At 37.2% G+C, this 26,773-nt stretch overlaps 1 protein-coding gene across 3 annotated transcripts in view; it reads right to left on the bottom strand.

Annotated features, from left to right (window-relative positions):
- Positions 1–3,016: 3,016 nt before the first annotated feature.
- TMEM200A (transmembrane protein 200A) overlaps positions 3,017–26,773 on the bottom strand; it is a 59,195-nt gene continuing 35,438 nt past the window's right edge. Inside the window, exons 2-3 of one of the 3 annotated variants that reach the window (XM_084514389.1) lie at positions 7,566–7,708; positions 3,017–6,181 (exon numbers count right to left, since the gene is read on the bottom strand). In XM_084514389.1, coding sequence (XP_084370515.1) covers positions 4,690–6,165 — 1,476 coding nt within the window. In that variant the 5' untranslated portion in view covers positions 6,166–6,181; positions 7,566–7,708 and the 3' untranslated portion in view covers positions 3,017–4,689. Of the gene's footprint in view, positions 6,182–7,565; positions 7,720–26,773 lie in introns of those variants that run through there. The other 2 variants (XM_084514390.1, XM_084514388.1) reach the window with 2 other exon arrangements.

Here is a 26,773-nt window from a genome sequence, read left to right as displayed (position 1 = left end):
TTATGAGACTCAGGGTTGTAATTCTGCCAACTGTCATTCAGATAAACTATATTGTCTGGGCTTTACTGAAACTATAAAGTACTCTGGTGAGGTTAATTTGAAATACCAAGTCCTAAAACACAACTCAGCATTGCCATTCACGGAACATTGATGAAAGAGTTAATAAATGTTAACTGAATGTTAAACATGTGATAGCTGTAATAATGATAATTAATTTGATCCTGAGTTTAATTTGAAATGGTTTAAACAAAGGGCATGAACTTGCCCTTGAGTAGCTAAGTCATACTAATTGAAACACTCCTACGTTATAATAGACCACTTATACCATTTGCATTTTCATATATGCATGCACATAGTCTTGCTAAAAGATTTCTGCTTATTCACCACAACATCACACTTTGTAGGAAAATTAACAACAAAAAAAGATAGTGCTAGGAATATGAAGGCAGAACTTCCAGGAAAGGGCCAGAGATACACTCCTAGAAAGAACAACTTATCTGTAAAAGCACTATATTAAACCAATCATAGAATGGCTCAGGTTGGAAGAGACCTGGTTTCAACCTCCCCCTGCCATGAACAGGGATGCCACACTCTAGATCAGGTTGCCTAGGGCCTCATCCAGCCTGGTCTTGAACACCTCCAGGGATGGGGCATCCATAGCCTCTCTGGAAGGTTCCAATTCAGGAACTCCACAAACTAAAAAACCTTTTCAGAGAGAAAAGATGCTGCAGGTCAAAACTATTGACCACATTTCATATAGGAGAAACTAAAAGACTAGTAATGCTATATTTTAAGGATAAGTAAAATCAGTGCTAGATCTGAGAAAGGCTCTCTGAGGTGGTTGCACAAAATTTGTTTAGCTGTCTAATCCATGCTGAGGGACAGATGTGGATGCCTACCTCCAAAACTGGTAGCCTTAAAAATTCTGCTCATTTATAACATTACTTTTCATTTTTAAAACCAGGCTACTTTTCCATCCTTTGTGAAGCTCAAGCATTAGGGTAGCCATCAGGATGGGGAGCACCATACTGAAGTCTTTTTGCTTCAGAGAACCCCATGCCAAGATCTTCCTGTCCACAGGTAACAGTATTTGCAGCTGGTGCAATTGCCACTCCCTCCTGCTGAACTCTGCACTGAACTGCATGGAAAAATCAGGTTAATTGGCTCACATGGAGAGTGAACCGGGTTTTCCAAAGGAGCAGCTAAAATATTGAACTGGCCAGACACAGACCCTGTTCTAAGGTTTTTACTCAGTCAGTATTTTATATTAAGTATAGAAACAACCTGGAAAAGACAATGCAGCCCAGACTTTCTCTTCTAACACTGCAGAACTGTGCTCTTTATTTACTGATGAATTTTGCCCAATAAACAAGCAGACTGAAACAGCTTTGCTAGAAAGGACAGACAGCTTCTAACACCAGTCTAAGCCACAGGCTGTGATTAAGATGCTTACCTGAGAGGTAGAACACATGTATTTTTCAATGGTCTTATGGAGAAGAAGCTGAACTCACTGATTGTACAATACAAATGACTTCCTTCTGATTATTACATACAAAGGATGTGGTACCATAATATCTTCCAAGGGCTAGATGTAAGTTTTAGCTTCGTATTGCATGAAAAGTCTTGTGGAGTGTCTATACAATTATTTTCCCATATGATAAAAATAGTTTAAAACTTCCTGTCTTTGGCTTCTTTTTCACCCTGAAGTTGTATTGGAACAATTCATTGTGGGGCTGCACAGAACATCAATAGTGTTGTTCAGAACATCAGAAATGATCTAAATAATAATAATAATAATAATAATAATAATAATAATAATAATAATAAAAGTCTGTGAACTGAATCGGCAACAGAGTGAATACAGTAATGCCCTAAAGATAACAGTGAGGTTTCAGAAATGCTCCTTTCTTCACTAGGTCTTTACTTGCTATCTGAACATGTGTTACAAAGGGTTCAGACATCTGCACCCTACTGTAGTTTTCCACCTCATGAAGATTAGTGTTCAGGTCTTTTGAACATTTAAAACTTTTTCTGACTAGATACTGAGTTGGAAGTACTCAAGGAATATGGGAAGATGCAAGGTCCTTAATTTTCAGAGTGATTGTAGTTAGTATATCTGGGCAAAAATAGAGTCCTAGACAACTTTTTAAAAATATTAAACCTTTCATCAGACTTAGCACCTTAGACTTTATGCCTTATAAATCATTTGACACATGTCTTTAAATTTTGGGATATGAAAATCCCAGGAAAAAAGGTTACTATCACTTTTGAGTTATCATGTTACTTAATATGTACTGGATGAGCTTATTATTTCTGGAACTTAGAGTAGATACTATTATCTAAATTAAATGTTCCATTTTAGGACAATTTGAGAATATTTTTGTAGTCAATCTGTCAATCACATAATTCCTTTGTACGGAGCTATTTTGATTTCTTGCAAATTCAAGTCAGTAACTTTATTTTGGTCTCTCAACCAGGTATATTTTTTTGAAATCAGTACATTTTTCAGTACCAGGTATCTATACTAAAAATTAAAACTTCATGCCTTGCTATACTTATAAATGGACCACTATTCCCATGTATGATGTTAAAACAAAACAAAACAAAACAAAACAAAACAAACAAAACAAAACAAAAAACAGTCTTTTAAGCTAAGATTTAATTTAGTTATTCAGGAAATAAAAGCTTATATCATTCATGTATTTTTAATAATGGTTTCCACTTTTTGAAACATACTGCCAAACTGAAAAGAACAAGGTGTTCTTTTTATACAAAATTTCCTTATATCAAAAGCATTTTGAATACATTTCACATTACATTAAAAAAATATTAGAAACACAGTAAATTCAACCTTTACATGTGCAGGGATGTCATTGAAATTAATTAGTCATAGCCATATATCTAGTGGCAGGCTAATATATTAAGCATAATGTTATGTACAATATTATGATCCTTAATTATACTTTGATATGGAAGATTTGAGATTATAGAGGAAAAACATGTCTTACAGCAGATATATGTAGAGATACATTTTATTTTCATTTCAAAAAATAGCAAATGTCTTAAGAACACAAACCGGAAAGTTATTAAAAGCTTCATAGCAAAATATTTAGCCAACTCTGTTACAATATATAGGCTTGAGGTTCTAACAGTTAACACTATGCCTCAATTCACTGAGCAAGTAATGCTCCTGATACATAAACATTAAGCAGTTGAAATCTGGAGCTGAGTATTTAAAAATAAAAAAGGATATAGAGAGTGTGTGTACATGTATTTTATCTTTGATCTTTCATAACTGAAGTACAACAGTTTAACAGGCTTGATTCTTTTTGGGAAAAGCCATTAAAAACAATTCCTGAGTGAATATATCTAAAATGACCACATACAACCAACTTCTTGTTAGGTGAGCCTTGCAACTAGAAGTGACATTCTCTAGCATGACTGTCATGGCAGGATCACGGCCTAAATACCTTAATGAAATACATGGAAACTTTCTGGTATGCACATTCAAATTCTCATTTTCTTTAACAATAGCCTACAATTGTCAACTGAGGAACTTACCCTGCTGAGAAAAATATTGTTTTAAATGTCACTTCTTTTTGCAAAATCTTCTAATGAAAATTACCCCAGCTAAGCCTCCAGTGAACCACCATCCCAATAATTATGTGAAATATATAAATTGAAATTTAGGCAAGGGGCTTTTGTAATATTTAGTATACATATTGAATTATATGCTTTGTATCAGTATCTTGACCATAGAAACCTAGTTATTTAGCTTCTTGCTATTGCAATGAGAGGCAATATATTCATTTTTCATTATTCTCTTCAGATTCATGTCATGATATCATTTTACTATATACCATGTTTCTAAAACCCTGTTAGCATTCATTATGTCCCTATGATTTTAATCAGTACACTTTGATTTCAAAACTGCTGCCAATCAAAATGCCTTAGAGAACTAACCCCAGAAGAATTTTCAGGTTTCTTACTTTATGTATGCTTTCCCGGAATTTTAGGATTAAATCATAATGGATGTAGAAATTTTATTGTACAAAGCATAGTTAATAATTCACAACACTAGTATTCAACTTGACCAATTACAATGAATTCACAAAAATGTTTTGATACCCACTCTTTTCTATCCACCCACCCCCATATCTAAACAAGATTCTCACAATGACAATGGCAAGATTGTAGTTACTGAGATGTATTATATGTGAAAGCCAACACCAAGGATAAATGCTTGAATTTGACAATTCCAGTATGTATTCTTCCTCACTTCCCATTCTAGACTGCAAAAACAATTTCTAGACTCTTGCAGTCATTAAATAAGTAGAACTTACAGGTAAATGGAGCTTTTAATTCTAATGCAGGGTTTTGGAGTCAAATTCATAGAAAGTAACATGCTCATATAGAACAGAAGGAATAATGACTTGGAAAAAAATGCAATAAGTCATACCAAAACTCTCTGAGCAATGATAATGTACTGTATTGCAGCTGTATGTTACTGTGACAACAAACTCTTGGACTTACAAAGACAAAGATCTCTGTTTACACAAGCCAATTTTAATATGCTGTTAATCATCTGGATAAAAATGGTCTTGTTCTAGTTTCACTGAGAAGGAAACACTTGTCAAAACGTTTTCTTAAAAAATACTGTTGAATATATTGTAAATTGCAATTTAAATATTAAAACCTTGTTTCTGAAGTTCCCCGCTTTAGGTTGTTACTCAAAAACTCATCATGTTCAAAACTCAAATTATTATGAGATCTCGATATCATAAGAAGCTTTTCTTTATTGGTAAAGTCTTTTTTGACTGCTGCTTGTGGCACAAGTAACCTGTCCATTGGGTCCTCTTTGTTTTCTAGTTTCATATATCCTTTACTGTTGCTCCGATCCAGTCTGGGCCAGCTTGGATGTTTCCTTTGTTCAGCTTGGACAGTGAGTGTAGATGGACCCCTGTCCAAATCCAGGGACTTTGAATGTGAAGACAGAAGATGCAAAGATGTGTTGGACCCAAACTGTTTCCTGGCAGCACCAGGGGATAAAAGCTTTCCTGTACTTGGTCCAAGGGTCATAGAAGATTTGAACTGATCATGTGGAGTGTCCACAAATGAATTATGCCGTGGTAGCATGGCCGCAGCTGGTTTGCAGGATTCCTTGGTGTCAGTTAATGGAATGGCCAGAGAGTCCATCGACAGATTTCTGGACCAACTCTTTGTGACCTCTGAGTCCTCAGTTATGTTGTCTATACTGGGCTCATCAATAACACAATTATTTAGTTTAATTACTGGCAGTGTGAAAGCACTAATAGAAGATGATACGATGGACTTTGTTTCACACTTTATAGAACTAGTGTTTTTGTCATCTGAAGCCTTGCTGGAATGAGGGTAAAGTCCAAAGACTGAACCAGATTGGTCAGTCATCAGAGGTGGTAGAAGGCTAGCAGTGGTCCTATCTTCATTTAGGGGAATCTCCTCTTCTTCAGCAGAACTATCCATTCTAAAATTACTCTTGAAGCCAGAGAAAGGTGCAACCGTGTTTGCAGCTAGCCGTGATGCACATGAACTCCCACTGTGCCCGAGTTCTCCTTCCCCCAACAAGCCAGCAAAGGCACCACTCAGCTGCTTTTGTTCCTTGATCCTCAGGGTGTGGATATCTATTACAGTGGAGTATATGTCTCTCATGTGTATGATTTTTGTTTCTTTGTCACGGTTTTCGTGTAGAATGGCATTTGCACAAATAAAAATGAAGATTCCAATGCCCATAGTAAAAGGGCCCAACATTTTCATCTTATCTGAGTGCACATGCTGTTCAAAGAAACGAAGTAAAATGCTTCCTTGGTTTCTTAGGACCTCAGTTTCATTTACTGGTAGTTTATCTTCAGATCCTAAAAGCTGTTCCTTTTGGGGCCAGTATCCAAGGATGGCCATTGCAATTCCCAAGAATGCGATAAGCACTCCCAAAACAAGGAAGAACCCCGATGGAGAATAGAGTCGGATTTTGCCCCTGACAATCACTACATCTGCCCTGGGCCGGCGTCTAACTGGCTTCTTCTCTTCAGAAGCTGGTGCTGTGGCAAGATTTACATGTTGCTGAGATCTGGCAGAGTCTTGCCTTTTCAAGGCAGCCAGTCCTGTTATGACTCCGCCGGTTGCTATCATAGTTCTATATTGTGCCCTGCGGGGGAAAAAAAGCAGAAATATTGATGCAAGTAAAGTTTGTGTGTGCAAATATAAATAGTGCTTTGTTAATATGTATATATTTCTTGATAATTAAAATATTCATCACTTTTAAAAAAGTTACTATATTTATTGCAGTTAGGGCATAATAAAGGTTTTAAGACTCAAATGGCATTTAAAAAGCATTTCCAAAAGACTTTTACCACTGTAAATATAGGTAATAAATCTTTCAGTAATGATACAGACTAGAAAACTAGTGCTCTGTGGTGACACATCAGGATTAAAAATGAGAATACTGAGAAGTCTTTATAAATGGTTTATGTCAGGACAGTCAGTAACAAGTTACAAGTTAAGAACCTTGTATGTGTTCTTGATCATTTTGCCATTATAGCTAGCTCTTTTAAAAACTTCTGTGACATACAATTAGTATGAATACAGATAATTCTACATACCCTCTTTAAGACATTTTGCCTTTTAGGTTTCAGCATATATTAATATATACTTATTCCATCATTTAAAGAAGCTTAAATGTCAAGCTTATGAATTCAAAGCTTCCTCATTTTGTTTTGTTTTATTTTATTTTATTTTATTTTATTTTATTTTATTTTATTTTATTTTATTTTATTTTTTAGGCTTTTCACACCTGGTTGTCTACTACATCAGAAACATGAACCAGCATAGGTTTAAAAAGAGAAACTCACATTTGGTAGGGCACTTTTTTTGAATAAAAGTAACAAATGAAACAACAAAGTTCAGGATTATTAAATATCATTTTATAAGGCATCTTATAACCAGACTCAAAAATAGTTTCTCAGATTAACTAGTGAATATTTGGATGAATACTAGAAAGTATTATGGTATACAATTAAGATACTGTGAAGCCAGGTATGAAAAAACATATATGTTCTTTTTGATGGCCTTGCTAAGTTCAAAGATACAGAAAGGCTGACAGTCTGTTGCAGAAAAAAAAAAAAAAAAAACACTGTGTCAATCTGTGTCAATGCTAGGGATGGTTTAACAAGCAGACAAGGTAAAAGTTGGACTGTGTGTCAAAGGCAGAGAAGCAGAGGCAAAGCAAACCAGTGATTGCTTTCAATTTACAGGCAATAACTTTCATCAGATATCTTTAAATATTTGTTTTTTAAAAATCCCAACATCACCCATGCAAAAATCCCAATCACCCATGCAAAAAGATGAGAGCTCTTATAGTATGAGAATGACCATAAATTGAGGCACTATCATGAATTTCCAACAATGCAAGCAGGTGTCAAGTAAGCTCATTTCCAAGCAGAAATTGCTCCAACCCACCATTATTTCATGATTATGAAATTAATAGGGAGTTTGAGACAGGTAGAAGCACTAATCCAGAAAAAAAAATGTACCAGTGTTCATCATAATCTGTTCAGCAGTAATTCAGGTGACAGACAGAAGGAACAGCAAGCTGAATTCCTTCCATGTACCATTGTTAACAGAGAGAGTGCTTTCTCTCCTCCTGCAAGAAACCTTTTCTTTGTGAAGCGAAGACCTGAAAAAACAAGACCTAAGATGCAACATTTTCTTAATTTCTGAAAGCAAAGTTGATAGAATTCTTTAAAACAAAGAAACAAAACAAAACAAACAAACGAACAAACAAAAAATACAACTCAGAAAGTTCACTTCTAGTGATAGGTTTCATGTTGCTCAGCACTCTGGAAATTCTCACCCTTTGCAATTCACTTTCATTTTTATGCTATCTGGGCAATTTCAGCAGTTCGAGAACAATTAATTTCTTGAATGTTTCATGAAGAGCCAAATTTTTCTTTTAATGTAGCAATTTTAACACTATGCTCCCCTTCCCCCCAAGAAAGTTATTCGAGGTTGATTGTATATTAAAAACAAAACAAAACAAAACAAAATAACAGTGTCTCATATGCCTATATTTAAGGGTTTCTGCCAAAAGCAAAAGATCATTCTCTAAAACATTAAGACTCTCTAGGCAGAAATAAATTAAGAGAATTACAGCACATCTTTACTGAAATTAATAGGTCTTTTAGCTATTATCTAGTTTGCTCCCTTATTCTTTTCCACATCCTAGATCTTTGCAGGTTTAAGGAGTTTCCATATTTATGTGGCATTTTGCAGCACACATAAACCCACTCTCATCCATTATCAGGGCTGCCAAGGAACTGCATGGGTTTGTGCTAAACTGTGCATGTTGGTTGGGTTTGATATTTTGTGTTCAGTACTATGCTTATCACAGCTACCTGGATTGCACCAAAGGGTGAACCAAGTAAGCTCAGATCTGTTTGGTAAATATTTTAAGCATACCTCTAGCTTAAGGAACCTCTAGTTCCTCTCTAACTCTGAAAAGCAGATCAAAAAAAAAAAAAAAAAATATATATATATATATATATATATATTTCATCCCGAGGTATTTTTCAAAAATTCTCATTTGCAAGTTTTACAAATATTGCAGGAAAACCACATCACAATTTCACTATTAAATGGTCTACAGTAACCTGAAGGACGGAGAAAAACTAAGATCTTCTATAATAAAAGGGAGAAAGAGATCTCCTAAGCCACCTGGCTGGCTTCCTCCCAGTACTTCAGGGGAACATTTTGTTCCTCTGTTCACTTTACCTGCATTAGAACTTGGATATAAGAGAGAGAAAGTCTGGCTGCAACAAGATGAAAAAGTATTTTATGTATAGAAGAAGTCTCTTTCCTATTTGTGAGTTCACATGGATATTACTAAATCTTTATTTAATTGAATAAAATCACAACCAGGTTCATAAATATAATTTGCAATCAGCCACGGTGTTCATAAGGCTTATATGCTACTTAATTTTAAGAGCTGAATCTCTTCTCCATTTAATAAAATTATTGGTATTAGCAGACCATTGGTATGAGATGATTTCATTTCATTCAGAACTTCTTTCAAAATCCTATTACAATGAAGTGTATTTTAAGATGGGAAACCTTTTTTTTAAAAAAAGTATTGTATTTAGAACACAGTCACATTGTAGATACAATGAATTATTTTACAAATCTGTTTACTTTCATTACAGAACAGCCACAATGAGTTCCAATGTCAAATGTTAATTCTTTTAGCTTAGTACAATGATTACATTTAGTTTTACTCAAAAGCTTGAATTCAAACTTCTGAACAAGCAAACTTTACAAGATTTTGACTAAGAAGTAAAGAATGGTTATGTTAGAAGTTTTGACAGAATTTTTCTGGTGGTGCTGTGAATGACACAGGCTTATTTTAAAATGTATCAAATAATGGTAAAATTGATGTAGAGTACAGAGAAAAAAAAAGAAAAAAAAAAAAAAAAAAGAAAGGGATAGGCCTGTAAACCATTTCATAAACACAACCATTTTGCTGTTAAAAAAGCACCACAGATATCAAGCTGCTTTTGAAAAACAAACGTTGAGTGTTTTTTCAAGCACCTGCCTTCCTAACCTTGTAGCTGCTCTGTTTGTTTCATCTTCAGCAGGAACATCAGTACCAAAGGCCTAGACAGTTTACAACTTTAGTCTTGAAAGGAACAGTGGCCCAGATTTACCCTTACAGCTAGCATCAATTTGTACTGTGCTGTTGTTACTAAGAGGTCCTCGCACAACCCTGTCAGCCACTCCAAGATCACCCAAATCCGTCTTGGTATAGGTCCTGTAAAGTAGCTCCTCCTAAGGTTTGCAAACGTGATACAAGTTGGGTAATGAGATGAGAAGCATCAGTCTCAGATGTGGAGGATGCCTGCTTCTTATTTACATTACACTTGCTGCCCAGATCAAGGCTCCTAGAGAGGCTGAAAGGGATTCTTCTTTATCACCTTTCCATATGGGGAAAGGTTTCTCAGATGCTCAAGGAAAGGCTGTCATAAAGAAAATTATGAAAGAGGTAAAAACAGCTTTCCCAGAATAGTTGTAGGGAACCACTAGACTTGCAGCTGCTGAGCAAAGATTGAAGTATTCCCCTAACCAAGTCAGGAGGTCAAATAACTCAAATCAACAAAGAAACAGAGGCAGTAGATTCACTCTGTGATACAAAGGTAAGGCAGGGATAAATTATCATGGAGAAACTGTAGCACAGTTGGACAAGCGTCCTTCATTTCTATTCTGATTTGCACCAGTACATCAGGATTTCACTGATGATCAGACAGAAAAATGGTTTATTTATGCTGCTAGCATTACCCATATCTGAATTTGCCAGCCTGGAGAAGGGAGGGGAGGCCAGAGGTGACCTGGGGACTCATTAGAGTAACTTGCATCTCCAGACAACTGCAGAGCAACTTGAACAACCTAGAAATGTCCACAGAGAGGTATGACAGATAAGAGGGAGTCACTCTGAGTCCTTTTGAAGCTAGGAATGGCCTCCACAAGTAATACTTGGTTATCTTTTGGAAGCCAAGCAAATGACTAAATTGGTGGGATAGGATTTGGTGGGATTTGAGCCCAGTTGACTCACTGATTATTCCAGATGTAAGCCATGTCTACTGCAAGAATGTATAATTTCTGTTTTAATTGCAACTGAGGCAATATTAGCTATTTACACAATGGCTCTGATACTCAGCAGTCTAGGAAAACCTAAAAGGTGTGTGTGGAAGAGCAAAAATACAATGGAAGGAACTGACTTTATTGCACATGCTAGTGGCTCCAACTAACTTTTCCTGGTTCCACAAACCACAAACTCCTTACTTTTCTCTTTAGCCTAAGAGGTCACCACCTTAATACCCTTCTTTACCCTCTGATGACTAGCATCACCATTAGTGTTACTGGTATCAACTAACTTTGTTTTTCAGAGATGGTCACATTATTAAACATGTAGTTAATCTCTCAGCAACCTTATTAACTCTCAGCCTGTAGTTAGCTTTGGAGCTTGGTATTACTATTTCGGGTGCGTCGAGGTTTATCTATTTTTCAACAATTTTGGTACAATAACAGTTACTAATTCTACCTACAACAGAAGTCTTTTGAATAAATATATAGTCATTTGAATTATGCTGAGATTTTACATTTAATTTGAAAAGTATACCAGCACCAAAGATAAATAGTGCACTAAAGGATATTAGGATTATATTTCTTTCATATTATTTGTTTTATTCCAGATATATTTCAGTGTCCCTTATTATTTATGACCTTTGTAGTTTTCACAATTTTTTTTTATTATTATTATAAAACTGGAACATTTACTGTTTGAAAGATTATTGAAACTTATTTTTTTTGAAATTATCAGAACTGTACATGCTATTTCCCTGTAGTTTAGGTTTATGTAAAACTTTCTGAAATGATCAGCTATTGTATTTCAGCAAAGAATTACACTTCATCACATTGAGAAGTGTGACAAAACATGACTTCAAATACTATAGCATTTCCTATCTTGCTATTTCAGCTGATTAGTAACTTTACTTCATGTTAGTACTTGATTTATTACCACTTAAGTGACTCAATCTCAAATTTTAACAAGAGCACAAAATTTAATATCAAGGAAAGTGTCCTTTACCTTTGATAAACCTGAAATCCTAGCAATGAAAGAGGTATATGAGAGACCGTTTACCCAGAAATTCTCATAATCAAGAAAGCAAATGATAAAGTAATAAGAGAACTGGTAACACAACTAGGTAAACAAACCAGTATTAAGCTGAAATTAACAGAATACATCTAAACTTTGTTCTTGATGTATAATATATCAATGTGTTATCTATGCGTAGAGGTTGTCAATTGATACAATCAGTTCTATTCCAAAGGTAAAAATATAATGCTCTGTTAAAACAATCTTATAGGCCAAAAGGATTAATATTTCTGGTAGAGATAATACAGCAATGGCCAAAGAAAGGTTAGTTCCACGAGAAACAGAAAAATCATCCAAAATTACATTTTTATTTCGTTGCTTAATGAGCAATCCCTTCCAACTGCATAACACACCAGCGGGACTACCCTATGATGCATCTCTCTCCTAATATCCAGTCCTTAAAAAGTATTAAAAAAGAAAAGCAAGAAAGCAAAAGACCTCTTTTGTATTGATGATTATGGGGTATTTTAAATGTATTTTAATTGACAATAGGTGAGATGAAAGCATGTGAAATGTGGTATTAAAAATCTTCATAACCTCAGCTGGGATTTTAAAGTCATGCAAGCAAAAGCCAAGGATAGAAAATTGCATGCCTATTTAAAACATTAAAGCTTTGAAATTTCCAGCTGAAACAAACCCTTTGGGTTCAAATTCCCTTTAATGTTGCCTCTTTTAGTCTGTAAACGGATAAGCTTAGGGACTAATCATGTCCTTTTAACCTCCTGGTTGCCAGTCAGATTATGGAAACAGGCCAAATCATGCAAGCAGTTTCACAGCATAAAAAGGAAAAGGCAGGCTGCATGTGGGTCAGGCAATGCAAGAACTCCAGGCTGCCTATGATACAGCAGTAAAGAGAAGGTCCAAAGCAGAGATTAAAAGCTTAGGCTTCCTGGACATTGGTAGCCCTGTATCAAATGGTCTGTATTTGGTTTACAAGAGTACTATTTCAAACAGTAAAATCTTTTCACTTGTAAGTGGAAAACAAAAGCTTGATATTAAGGATATATCAAAATCTGTGGGGAAATTCAAGGTCTGACTGTGATCCATTCATTCAAAATATCTAGATCTGGCAGCAGTTTTCAAATCTGCATTGTACTAACGCAAGCAAGGCTAAAGGTCTCCATCAGTTACCTCTAAAGAATCTATGAAAGACAGGTAGGAATGGCAAATGTGAACATTATTAATACACATTTCTTTATGAAACTATAATATTTACTGCTTTAAGGAAGGAATCCAGGGGGCTCAAACTGTGAAGGACAGAAAACCACTCATCTAGATGTGGTGATCTAGATCCACTAATGTGGATCTAGAGTATGGACACTTTGGGAAGAAAAGGAGGTCATTGTTCTACTATTAAAAGTTGGATACTCAAACATACACTAAGAAGGGGAAAATATTTTTTTAAAAAACAAACCCAAGCTCTTAGGAGAGTTATGTAAGTCAACAGATCTCATTTTATATGTATTTCTATAACTATACTCAGTCACACTGAGCCCATGCAAAGTATCTTAACATTGTATAAAGGGGCACAGTTCCCTTTTATCAAAATGATTTTGATGCAGCTTTCAGAAGTGGCAAGTAGCTGTTGAAGCTCCCTTCTCTTACTATCAGTAGAAAAACCCAGATGGCAAAACCAGTATCTTGTGGTTATTTGCATATATTTGCCATATTGCTGAACCACACAGAATCACAGAATGACTGAGGCTGGAGACCTCTAGAGGTCATCCAGTCCTAACCCATGCTCATGCAGGGACACCCAGAGCAGGGTGCGCAGAACCATGTCCAGGCAGTTTTTGGAGATCTCCTAGGAGAAGACTCCACAGCCTCTCTGGGCAGCCTGTGCCAGTGCTCCATCAGGAATTGCTTCCTGATGTTCATACAGAACATCATGTGTTCCACTTTGTGACCATGGCCTCTTGTCCTGCCACTGGGCACCACTGAAAAGACCTGGCTCTGTCTTCCTTGCACCTCCCTTCAGGTATTTATACACATTGATAAGATACCCCTGAGCCTCCTCTTCTCCAGGTTGAACAATCCCAGCTCTCTCGGCCTTCCTCACAGGAGTGGTGCTCATCACCTGTGTTCATCATCTGAGGTGTTCATCATCCTTGTGACCCTTCATTGGACTCTTTCCAGTATGTTCATGTCTCATATCCACATTGAATAATACATCATAACTCCATTTAGACTCACATTTGCCCTATTTCATTAGAAAGCCTGAGCCATGTCATTCTCTATCATGACTTTTATAACTGTTCTTATGTTAAAGCAGGACTCTCACAGCTGGGAAAATTTCAAATACAGCTGTGAGTAGCTCCGCTTACTAACAGTCTGCATAATGATACTGTGGAGAGGTTATGAAATTACCCAATTTACAAAACTATAAGAAAAAATAATAATAATTAAAAAAAAAATCCTTTACTGTTATTTGGGGAAAAACTAAGGGAAAAAAAAAATCAGTCTTATAAAGTTACACCTTGTTACTGTTAAGTGAACCTCTCAACAGGACAAGGAATAGAACTTGGTTACACAGATACAACTGTGAACAACAACCAGACTTTCACAGCTACTCGGTTTGTGTGCACGGTAATGCAAGCCTCTCCTTCCTTTAGAAAGCACATGGAAGGGAGCTTGCAGAATGCTTTTTTGTTTTTCAAAATAAATTTTGGAATATAATTGCCTAAGACTCAGCAGGTCAGAACCATGGTTCATATATATCAGTGTGGCAATAGTTTGATTAAATGATCAGACAATTCAGTCTGAGTGGAGCTCAGGAGGTCTCTCATACAACCTCCTGCCCACAGCAGGGCTACCTGCATGGTCAAACCTGGTTGCTTAGGTCTGTGCCTACTCAGGTGTGGAAAAGCCACAAACACAGGGATAGCACAGCCTCCCTGGGCAGCCTGCACCACTGCCGCTGTGTCACCATGTCAACCCGTCTTCTCCTCTCGATGCAACTTAAATCTACTGTCTCATCTGCTAACACCATGTAGCACTGTGGAAAAGCCTAGCTCTTTCTTCTTGTTTACCCCCCTGTAGGTACTAGAGGGCTCCTGTGAGATCCTCCCAAAGTCATCCCTTCTCCAGGGCTGAACCAGCCCTGATTCCTCAGTCTGTTCTCAGGGCAAGAGCTTCGGTACCTGACCAACTGTGGGCCCACCCAGTGAACTTGCTTCAGTCTGTGAATATCTTTTCAAATGTTATTGGTGTGAAATTCCTTTTTTTTTAAATCACTTGGGATTTTATTTGGCTTTAAACTTGACTTGAAATTGTCAACCAAAAGCTAAATGTGTAATTTGAACTAAAAATTACAAACTCAGAAGTATTGATAAACATAATCATAAGCTAAGTGAGAATGCCTGTTACCCAGATTTGGGGAATGCTGTGACTTTGTTCTGTAAATTACACAAAACAAAAATCCCTTTTGAATGCATCACCACTTACAGTATATGCCATATACACTAATTATTTCACCTAGTATGCCAAGGTCAAAAGCATGGTAAACAGGTAGCAATACTGCACAAAGATGAATGCCCAAACTGCTTGCCTTCTTTGCTCCAGGCTGAACTTTTCAGTAGGTCAGATATTATAATACTGTGCAAAATCAGCAACATCCAATACCAGCAGCATTGCACAGAGCTCGTTAGCCACTCACAAAAGCACAGAGCACACATCAAAGAGAGAAGGAAGCAACCTGAGTTCTATATTTTGCTTTCAAGACACTGCTTTATGATTGGCCTAGATTTGGTCTACAAGCTTTTGCCTGGCCCAGTTGCACTCTTTTAAACTTGCTCCTTCCTCAGTTACATCTATGGTGCAGTAAATCAGGTTGAGTCTACAGAAGTTCAGAAATTTTACCAATGTAGAACACATGACATGAGGTTGGCACCTGGTCTCCTATGTCTAGAACAGCTTCTCAGTCTTCGTACTTGAACCACATGTTCTCTTCATGGCCACAGAACACCTGTCTTATGCATTATCAGCCTGAACCATCATCACATGTGATGTCCAGAATGTCCAGCCATTCTGCTCTGTGTAGCTGTACCAGCTTAGCCCAGGTGATTGACTAGAGAAACACAGGAGCTCTGATCCTGGATGTGTTTGTTTGTGGAATGCCTACTGTAATCTCTGTATTTGCCACATTTAGTTATCAATAACTTGAGAAGAGTAACTTGTTTTCAGAAGGGTGCATTGGTTACTTCTTCACATAAACATGGAATTTTTCATTTCTTATGCACAAATATGTCATGTCCTGTGTGGTGGTTTTACCCTGCTGGGCAGCTGAACTCCACCACAACCATTCTCTCACTTCCCCTTCTCAAAGAAAAGGGGGAGAAAATACAATGGAAAGGGCTCAAGGGTTGAGATAAGGACAGGGAGATCACTCAGCAACCATTACTATGAGCAAAACAAACTCAGCATAGGGAGATTAATATAATTTATTGCCTATAACTAGTGGACTAAAACAGTGAGAAACTAAAAACACCTTACATCCACCTTCTTCTACCTCCTCCCCACTAGTGGCACAAGGGAAAGGGGGAATGGGGGCTGCGGTCAGTCCCTAACGCTTTGTCCCCACCGCCCCTTCATGGTCACTCCCTGCCCCTGCTCCACGTGGGGTCCCTCCCAGGGGATGCCGTTCTTCCCAGCAAAGCCTGAGGGGGCTGCCCACAGGCAGCAGTTCTTCAAGCACTGCTCCCACATGGCTCCATACCACGGGGTCCATCCGTTCCCCAGGAGCAAACTGCTCCAGCAGGGGTCCCCCACGGGTGGGCAGCAGCTCCCCCCAGACCCTCTGCTCCTGCGTGGGCTCCTCTCCCCAGGCTGCTGCTCCGGCCTGGGGCCTGCTCCTGCGGGGGCTCTCCATGGGCTGCAGCCTCCTCCAGGCCACATCCACCTGCTCCGCCGGGGGCTCCTCCACAGGCTGCAGTGTGGAGATCTGCTCCATGTGGGACCCATGGGCTGCAGGGGGACAGCCTGCTCCACCAGGGGCCTCTCCACAGGCCTCAGAGGAACTGCTGCTGCTTGCCTGGAGCACCTCCTAACCTCCTTCTGCACTGGCCTTGGGGTCTACAGGGCTGGTTCTCACTTATCTCTCCCGGCTGCTGCTGCACAAGAAGTTTTTTTGTTTTGTTTTGTTTTTTACCTTTTTAAAATCTACTCTCCCAAAGGCCCAACCAACATCACCCACTGGCTCAGCTCTGGCCAGCTATGGGTCCCTTGTGGAGCGAGCTGGAGCTGGCTCTTATCTACATGGGCAGCTGCTGGGCTCTGCTCAGATGCAGCCCTCCTGCTACCAAAATCTTGCCAAATAAACCCAATACATCCTATTCCAAAATACATCACAGAACTATAGCAAAAAGCAAGACGGAGCTAAAAAAATGTCTGGGGAAACAAAAATGCTTTGCAAGAGTAGTCAGACATTGGAACAGATTGTCCATGGAAGTGGTGGCATCACTGTCCCTGAAGGTGTTCAAGGAAAGGTTGGACCTGATGCTTAGGGACATGGTTTAGTGGGTGATATTGGTAGTAGGGTGGTGGTTGGACCAGAAGATCTTTGAAGGCCTTTTCAAACCTTAGTGATTCTATGATTCTAAGACTTGAGGAAAGGCTGCTTAAAAGGGGATTTAGTAAAAAAGTTCTTCTTTATTGACTAATAAAATTTTCTTCCTAAAAGAAATACATTGAATATGCAGACAGAAAAAGAAATCTGGATATCTTAGACTTTACTTTTGCTTATATTTGCTTGCCTTCTCCAGTTTGTTTACATTTTTCTACTAAAAAAAAGAGCAAGAATGTTTTGGTTGGTTTTAGCCTCAAATGAGTGAGTTAGTAATTGTCTTTTATAACTAAAGTGACAAAATATGTTTCTAAGCTATTTTAGAACTTTGAGTAAACCCATTTCCTAGGGAAAATCAGTACTACAACTGGAAGCAGATATTGGCTATTTAGTCAGATATTCATAATTATTTTTTACACATTTGTCCATTCACATTATTAGCTTTCCTATTCAGGAATCAGAAAAGATCCTACATTAGCTATTCCTATAGGTGAAATAATTACTTTATTAAAAAAAAAAAAAAATGTTATGCATTTTCTTTCATAAAGAATTTTCTTATTATTAAAAAAAAATAATTTTAGGAGCACAATCTAATTTAAAATGTATAAAACAAGCATGTGGGTCTGTATGCATTTATTACAGTTTGCCTTTTTTCATTTTATCTCTCAGATGTTTCAAAGAATATGAAGGAGCATCTTTTAGAAGAAAGTGAAAACTATGAGGTAATACTAGAACAACCCTTGTGCATTCCAAATGCACAGAACTAATGGGAATTTGGAACCAAGATCACACAATGCAGATTAAAGTATTGACCAGATATAAATCATGAGTCATTAAATAAATATTATAAAGGTCTCTAGTTGTTTCTGAGTGTGTAAAAGCAAAATAAAAGCTTTGTTTTCAGTCACCTATTGCAAAGGAAAGGTATGACTAAACACTCTGGGGCTCGGTGTGCCAAAAGATGGATAAACTCAGTTTCCTAATTTTAAAAAAAAAAAAAAAAAAAAAAAACAAGATCAAAGATGTTAAATACCTTGATGTACAATCACTAAGCCATTCTGGTTCTTCAGTCCTTGAGCACAAAATTTCAAATTACTTATGAATAAAACAGTGGTAGACACTTAGTGTGGAGGTATATAAGCACAAACAATGTTGGAATCCTTTGGCAATCATTTACACTCGTATCATCTAGCTTAACCAGCAATCTGTTACTTGATTTAGTCAGAGGCAAAATCTCCAGCCTAGACACACACTTAATGTAGGCAGTGACCAGCTGTCATGAAACCAAACAAATGTCCTTATCTGCACTACATGCTCAGTTAATCATGTTAATTAGCATGTTCTAACAGCTGTAATTTCCCACTGTATACAAATCCAATGATTGTAGGATCAAATACTAACAGGAACAAGATGATGGAGGTATTTAAAAGAAGGTTTAAATCATATATGTATTAGATATGTGTTAAAATCTATTTGTTCCATAACTATGGTGTCTCAGCAAAACTTTCCCTCTCACCAAGAAAATACGTCTCGGCCTGTAAAACATACAGGCTCAAAACTGCAGGAGTTATCATTCTCTGTTTACCATCAAAGACCTAGAAGCAATTTTTCAAATGCATTTAAATAATGCAAGAGCCTAACTCTGAAAAGTTCTTAAATACCTACACTGTGTAGTCATATTTTGAAAATCTCAGTGCATACAAGAGATACAAAAAAAAAAAAAAAAAAAAAAGATGTAGTTCCTGACTTTGCAGAATTTAAGTACCCGGGGCAAAAGGTGACTGTGAAAGCCACAAACTAGCCACCAATAAATAAATAAATAAATAAAAAGCCTGCTACCTGACAATCACCGCGGCAGCATAATTTGAAATTAGTGGCTGAGGCACCAGCATGGGAAATGGGACCTGGGTTCCCAGCCCCTCCACCACCAGGACACTTTTTAGTCATGTCGTTACGTATTAGTCCACATTATTAGAAAAGTACACATAGGGGGTATTCAGAACAAGAACTGGAATTTGTTCTCCCTGAGTGTTGCAGCCACATGACAAGAGCATTTATGTGGCCAACAAGAACAGCTGCTTCAGCACAGCTGTGGCTCTATGCTCATCTTGTCTGTCACTTGCCTTTGGAAATCTCCTTTGACACCTATGTTCTAAGCAACACTGGAAAATAGAATGGGTCTCTGTTAGGATTTATTTTTTTCCAACAAAGACCTTTGTGCAAGGTTTCTTACCCTACCAAGAAGCAAGAGAAATTAGCAACAATACAAATATATAATATAAATAAAGCACTATTTCATTGAGAAAGCGAAGCAAAAATACTTTTGATGTACCATATAATGAAACTTTTTTTTTTTCCTATTAATGGATGCCTCAGAAATAATTACGTAATTCACAGTAAAACTTCACCATGTCTTCTGCTGAACATTCGAACACTGGTGCCCTAGTCAGACATCTGCCTGGAGACTTCATTAGAACCTGTAAGCACTCACACCACTCCACAATTTGCTGACCCATAATCTCAAGTTAGTAAGTACACATAAGAGCAGCAGTTTCAAGATGCGGGCACAAACAAATTAACCTACATGCTCATTTCTATCAAAAAACTTTCCTTCGTGACCCTTAAATGGTCCATCTCCACTTTATTCTGTTTGCCTAAGTTTCAAATATTACACAGCTTTTACATGGCATCAAGGTCACTCAAATACAGAAGAGTTGCCATGACTTCATTTTGCATCCATGAATCAGAATATGCCTATCCTGCTGTTTTGCAGAAAAACAGCTCCATCCAGTTATTCCAGTTAAGTCCATGACATATTGAGTCCAAAATAGAGACTCTGTGGAACAGTAGGCTGCTAGGCCTGAGAAAAATGAGAATATTCCTACTAAATGAGGAATGATAAATGGTGTTGCTAGCTACAACATAGTGCCCCACTTAAAGACTACTTAAAGACTACTTAAAGAATGGATATGTTGCCAATAGCATAATAGTGTGTTGTTCAGCTTTGATACCTTCCATTCTAAATGTATGTCTATACATTTGTGTTTTAACACACTTGAGCTACCCTATGTAATTTAAAACAAGATCTCAGTCGACCCATGCAATCGGGACAGATGTCAAAACCACCTGATGCTTGGTAACATTTTAATTTTATAAGGAGATGTCAACTATTATTAGCATGTATTATAGGCTGCAATTTATTCACAAATGACTTACACAAATTATTTTTTTAGCTCATTGATGTTCTCACGTTGCTATTGTTACATCACTTTATGCTTTTAATATTTTACTTACTTTTCCTTAGCCTGGGTCTGGTCACAGTCAATTACAAAGATAAAGGTGAGTTTGTTTTAATGGAAATCCTCCTGACTTAAACAAAGCCAGCATAAGTTTCAGAATCAAGCACTTTAAATATAAGTAAGGCAAGTTTAAACTAAACTGAATGCATGACTGAAATTGATGTACCTTGTTAAAAACTGTTGGTAGATATGTGATGCAAATACAAGTAGCATAAACAATCAAGAGAAGATTTTAATATGGAGTTCAAAGTCAAGAAAAGAGAAAATACAGAGCCATTTTTTTCCAGTTTCTGTAAAATTTATATTTATGTCTTATTGCTTTAGGGTCTTCTCAGCCCATCACAGATCATTTGTAGCTATCAGTCAGTCTGGCATGTCTAAAGCTTTAGCCCAATTTCTCCATGTATTGCTGAGGAGAAAAGAAAGTAAAGGTCACTAAATCTCTCTCAGCAGACTACCAAATACTAACAGATACAGTGTGGGTAACATTTTTTTTCTTGTAAGAAACTACTGCAAAATTATCAGCTATGCGTGAGAAAAGCAGGACGAAGAAACAGGGAGAGGAAGATAAATTTAAAATGCAATTACAGGTTGAGCAGCAGGAAGCTGCCAGTAGTCCACCATAAAATTTTCAGTTTAGAGTTTAGGGGAAAGAGTGAAATACAATACCATCAGTTAATTATTTTTTCAGCAAAAGGCTAGCAACATGTTACTAAATTACTTGAAATAGATTTACTTAGATAGCTAAAGCAACAAGCAAAACCAAAAAACAAACAAACAAAAAAAACATTATCTGAGCATGACTGAAGGTATCCACTAAAATGTATAAAAATATATAGAAGAATTGCCTAGAGATACAGTACTATTTAAGAAATATTTATTTATGACTTCACTTGTCTCACAGTTGAGTTTAAAGGTCACTGTTCAATGCATGTCCCACCCAATGGAAAGACAGAACCTACACCAATGTAAGCATACAACAAAAGACAATAGATAAATACAGCAGACTTTACAAAACAGTTGAGACTATCAAGATTAGTGCAGTTAACAACCAGAGCATGCCAGGAGCATAACTATTCTATAGTTTTATGAGATACTGCCCTAACACAGGTCACTTCTGAATACAGAAAGTTAGATTTTACATTTCCTTGTGGAAGCCTTGAGGGGTTTGATTCTGCAGAAAAGATGCTTCATAGAAAACCCCAGGTAAAGTAAATGGGTTAGGTAGCTGGATTAGTATATAAATACATGCATTCAAGTTCATCATGGGACTAAAATGTGAAGAAAGTAATTACTGCTTGTTCAAGGCAAAGAAAGTACTGCAGCAGAACCAATCAGCAATGCCACAGTAAGTCAGATATATGAGCAAGTAAAAGGACAAATGTTATTTTTTCTAAAAATGTGCCCAAGAATTAGCAGAGCAAATATTAGAAGGAAAAATTTCTGTGCAACATGAGCTGAGCTTGACATTTGAAATAGCGGCTGATAGAGCTGCAAACATTAAGGACCACCCAGAGTGAATAAAGAGGCAGAGGGGCATGCAAAGAGATGAACCAGATCGTGCAACTATGTGCAAATAGCCTGGAATGACAGAGATAGAATATGATTTAACCAACACAAATGCCAGAAAATGAAGATAACAAATGAGAACGTTCTAGGAGGCAAGGAAAAATCAAATCAACAAAATGACCTACACAAATGATGAAAAAACATGACAGATGAGAATGAGAGAAAAAAGGAGGGTAGAAGAAGCATCTCATGAGAACTGTCTGATTTTAAGAAATGTGTAAGGTCTGTGGGAGTTAACTAGTGAGATACACATGCAGCTGCTGGCAGATTTGGAAGTTGATCACATCCTCCTGTTTCAGCTGGAGGACAAGATTTTACAGAGCACAAAGCTTCTTTCCCTTTCACATCACGTTGTTGTTGTTCCTCTGCTGAAAGGATCAACCTTCATCTGCCCAGAGGCTGAAATAACCACTTCACAGGCACTTCTTTCAGGCTTCTCATTTATTCTTCAGTTTACATTATCCTAGAGCATCACTAAGACACCAACCAAGAAAAACAATATAGAGCTGGCTAAAGTCCTCACAGAAGTCATGGACTGCTCTGTGCTGATTCAATATCACCAACTAGTCTAGTCACCATAATTGAAAGAAGTCCTCTGAAGGGTTCCTAAGTATCTAACAGTTATGTAAGCTGGCTCCCTTGGGAGCCAGCCTGCCTGCATTACCCTGGTACAAGTGTGTGGATTCTTATGCTATCTTGACATCCTAGAGTGTAGGTATGTGAGGCACATCCAAACCGAGAGTGTTCCAAATTCCAGCCAACACTGATGCTTTTGCCTTTCAAATAGCTGTGAATTTGAGAAAATGTTTAACACAGGTCTTCTGCAATTTTTCACAGCTGAGTTGCTGAGTGGGTGAAATAATGGGTCAGAACAGAGGACACTCGCATCTTTCCTGTTGCCCTCAAAAGCTAAATTTGGAAGAGAAAGATGGAAAAATAAGATGCTTGCCAAATAATCAGAAATTTTATTTTTCTGTACTATCAGGAAAGAGGTTGGGCATTTTTGTTGTTGTTCTTGCTGGCAAATTTCTATTTGTTAGTGCTTTATTGGAACCTTTGAAGGACTTCTGGTCAGCTGCAGACTGCAAACATGAATATCCCTAGCACTGCAGATCAGCTGAAAGCTGTGGTTTAGACTTTTCACATGGACAGTCCCATTCCACACAGTTCCAAGTCACATTTTCTAGACCATAGACAGGTGTTTGTATATCAGACCTCTTGCTTACACATGGCAGTCTTTCTGTGACTCTTACACAGAAGAAGCCTCCCTTATACGTAGCAATAGTCAGTGTCAATACTGAACCTGATGGTTCCTCAAGGGCTGCCGTTAAATGTCTTTGCTGTGACAGGAGCACAAAAGTCTGCTCATCACTGCCAAACATGCTGAAAGCAGGGACACAGAATTAGGATCTTAGTGGTTGGTATTTGACTGCTTTTTTTAAGCTGACTTAAATCATCAAACAGGAACACAGCTGTGCTCTCTTTTCCCAACTTGTCAGATCATAATCCATATGTAGATCCACAAATTCAGCCACTAAATCCCACATCTGACAAGCCAAAAAATGATCAATTTTAGGTAAACTTTGCGCATACACTATATGGAACTAGGTCAGTATCTTAGTGGATTCTGAAATGAGAAAAATCTAGATGAGTCAGCCTGCTTTGGGACCAGTGGGACGGATTCCTAAATAATCCCTAAATTAGCCTGGAAGCAATTATCTCTTCTCCAGCTCATAGGTCATACCAAACAAGACTGCCTTGCATCTAGTCTACATGCAGAACCTTTATTGACCAAATATTCTCACTTATACTAAAATCATTACAGAAATGTCAGTAAAGACTACTAGTGTTAATGACGACATCATCATCCAGGGATACCATAAATACCCTTTGTGATCCTGCCCACAGAGGACCCATGTATGTATGGAGATTCCAATTTTCTTTCCATATGAGATATGACATAGATCATACCTAAACCAGGACCATGCTGTCACCTCAACTGCTTTCAGAACTGCTGGGACATTCATGCCACTCTAAAAGCATCAAGTCCTGAGAGCTCTGAGAGATGGCCAGAAGGTGAGATATGAATGTGTCGCCTTATTCTAGATTGGAAACTCCCAAAGCCATGCATGCCATAGCACCTTACTCCTCCCCTATTCTATTCTACTATTGCTATACTCATGAATAAACATAATTACACCTGTCCTTGGTGAGTATCACACAAACCTAATTGAATTACACCACAGTGTGGTACTTGCTCTGAAAAAGCATTACTAAGGAATATTGATGAAGTGCAGCATAGCCAGCAGAATATTTCTATGAAACCTTCAATTTTCCAGTACTTCCTGATTATCTTCTGATCTGAGCTGTGTGACCCAGCTGAGCATTAACATTGATTTTTGAATTTAATTACAGACACTCTGGCTTGGAGAGCTGTGACATGCTGAAATTCAATTGAATTGGGCTTTCCCTGGCCTCTTCCTAATAAACAGTGTGCCAATTAATCCAATCCTGTTCTGATTTTCTGCAGTGCAGGCTACATTTATCCTTCCCCATTCCTTCACACTGAATGCTGTCCCCCATTTGCATGCTGTCCCCATGCATTCCTGCAGCTTAACCATATGCCCTACATTAGCTTATTGTGTTTCATTCAATCAGTTATCACATAAATATATTGCTTAAAAAACAAACAAACAAACAAAAAATGGGTAATAAAAGCAAGATGAAGGAAGGGCAGGTAGAACTCAGTATATGTTTTGGAGATGGATTTACAGATTTGCATTTGTATAGGCTGCAACAGGTATATATTATTCAGAACATCTTTATTCATCTACTTTTTTATTCCTGTCCTTTCCATTTGACAGTAATGTCGTTCCATGGTAGCTCAATTTATTTCACTGATAATGTAACTAGGTTACATCCATCCAGTGCCAACTCTTGAGGACTGACGTTAGCCCTGTGGAATAATGACAAATGATTCATTTACTCCACTGGCTTATGAAAGGGGTAAGTAAGAGATGCTGTTTCAAGCTAAGAAGTCCTGATTCATATTTCTTACCCATAAAATCATAAACAGAGTCCAGCATACCGGAACCTACTCTTGGTCAATATCACAGTAAAGTAATGTTCCAGGATGTCTGGAACATAGCTATAAAAATGTCATCAGATTATCACCAACAGAATTTATTAAAAGTTTAATATGCATTTCCCTTCATGAACATGACCAACTACTGCACCTACTGCACCAAAAAGCTTAGCGCAAACTTTTGAAGAATGATCCAGGACCTCTGTCAGAAGTTAACTGTAAATCTTCATTCAAAATGGAAATTGAGTTCCCAAGTTACTTAGAAGTTTTTGACACTTTTACCCTTGGGGTCTGAACCTACAATTAAGGCAAGTTTTAGGCTTTAAGCAGTTGAGGATTACAGCTTTCCACATTCTACCTTTTAAAATGGGCAATGGCTCTTTTGCTCTGACCCTACAACACCCTTCTCAAATTTCTATTTACTAGTCACCAAGTAATTAAGTTATAACTGTTCCCCTAGACTGATATTGCTTCTACAGCCCTGCCTTGTTCTCCATGTACATCAGCTTTAAAAATAATTGTTTTTTTTTAAGACTCTAGGCAAGCTTTAAGGTGATAAATTACTATCTTGCTATTTGTAGATCTGAACTCTAGGGCTTTATTCTCAATCTTTGTTAATGGTAAAAGGAGGAAAACCATTTTAAAGAAGAATGTGCAAGCCATATGGTCTGCCTCACTAACGTGTTTATAAGGTGATGCTCTCATTATTTTCAGACAAAATTTTTCACTATTTCAGCAGCTCAGTCTACTTGGGGTGGTGAACTGCAAACTAAAAACAGCTTTAAGATACATTGAATGATGCCTAAATTCAAAAATTCCTCCATTAAATTGCAGTAGGATTTATATATATATTGACAAAATACAGGATGTGTGTTTGTGTGTAAGGAAACTCCATTAATTCAGAAAGGATTAGCAAAGTTACTATCAAAGATTTGTTATTCCTTTCCTAAAAGGCCCTGTATAAGATCTCTCAATTTTGCTCTTCAACAACATTTCCTTGCAGTCCACACCCCAGGTATAAAATTCTAAAGAATTCTCCTGTAGAAAACCACAGGGGAGGAAAAAAAGACTACTAAATCATAAATTAACATAGAAAACATTATTTGTTATAAATTATTACTATGAAGTATGGGCAGAAACAATAGTTTCTTCACAAGATGTCAGTTGGATATTCAATCTGATGAGATGGCATCAATATTATTAACATGCATACTAAGAAGAATGCTGAAATATATGAAAATTCAAAACTGTGTATTTCTATTGTCATCCAAATGATTACACAAGAGGTACAGTAGGACATAACACACATTTAAATTTTATCTGTTTAAACAAAAGGAAAATAAACAAATAATGCTTTGTTTACTTTTCCCTATAGAGACTGCCTTGCTGAAACATTTAAGCTTGCCCTTAGACACAATCTTCTTCATAAGGATCACTTAACATTTTATATTTAATATTCAACTGCTCAGTAAACATTAATTGTGTTCTTTCTCCACAAAAAATTAAAATGAAACCCATTCTTT

This window comes from Aythya ferina (genome assembly GCF_964211825.1).
Source record: "Aythya ferina genome assembly, chromosome: 3".
Taxonomy (NCBI): domain Eukaryota; kingdom Metazoa; phylum Chordata; class Aves; order Anseriformes; family Anatidae; genus Aythya; species Aythya ferina.
This window is presented reverse-complemented; position numbering and strand designations above follow the sequence as displayed.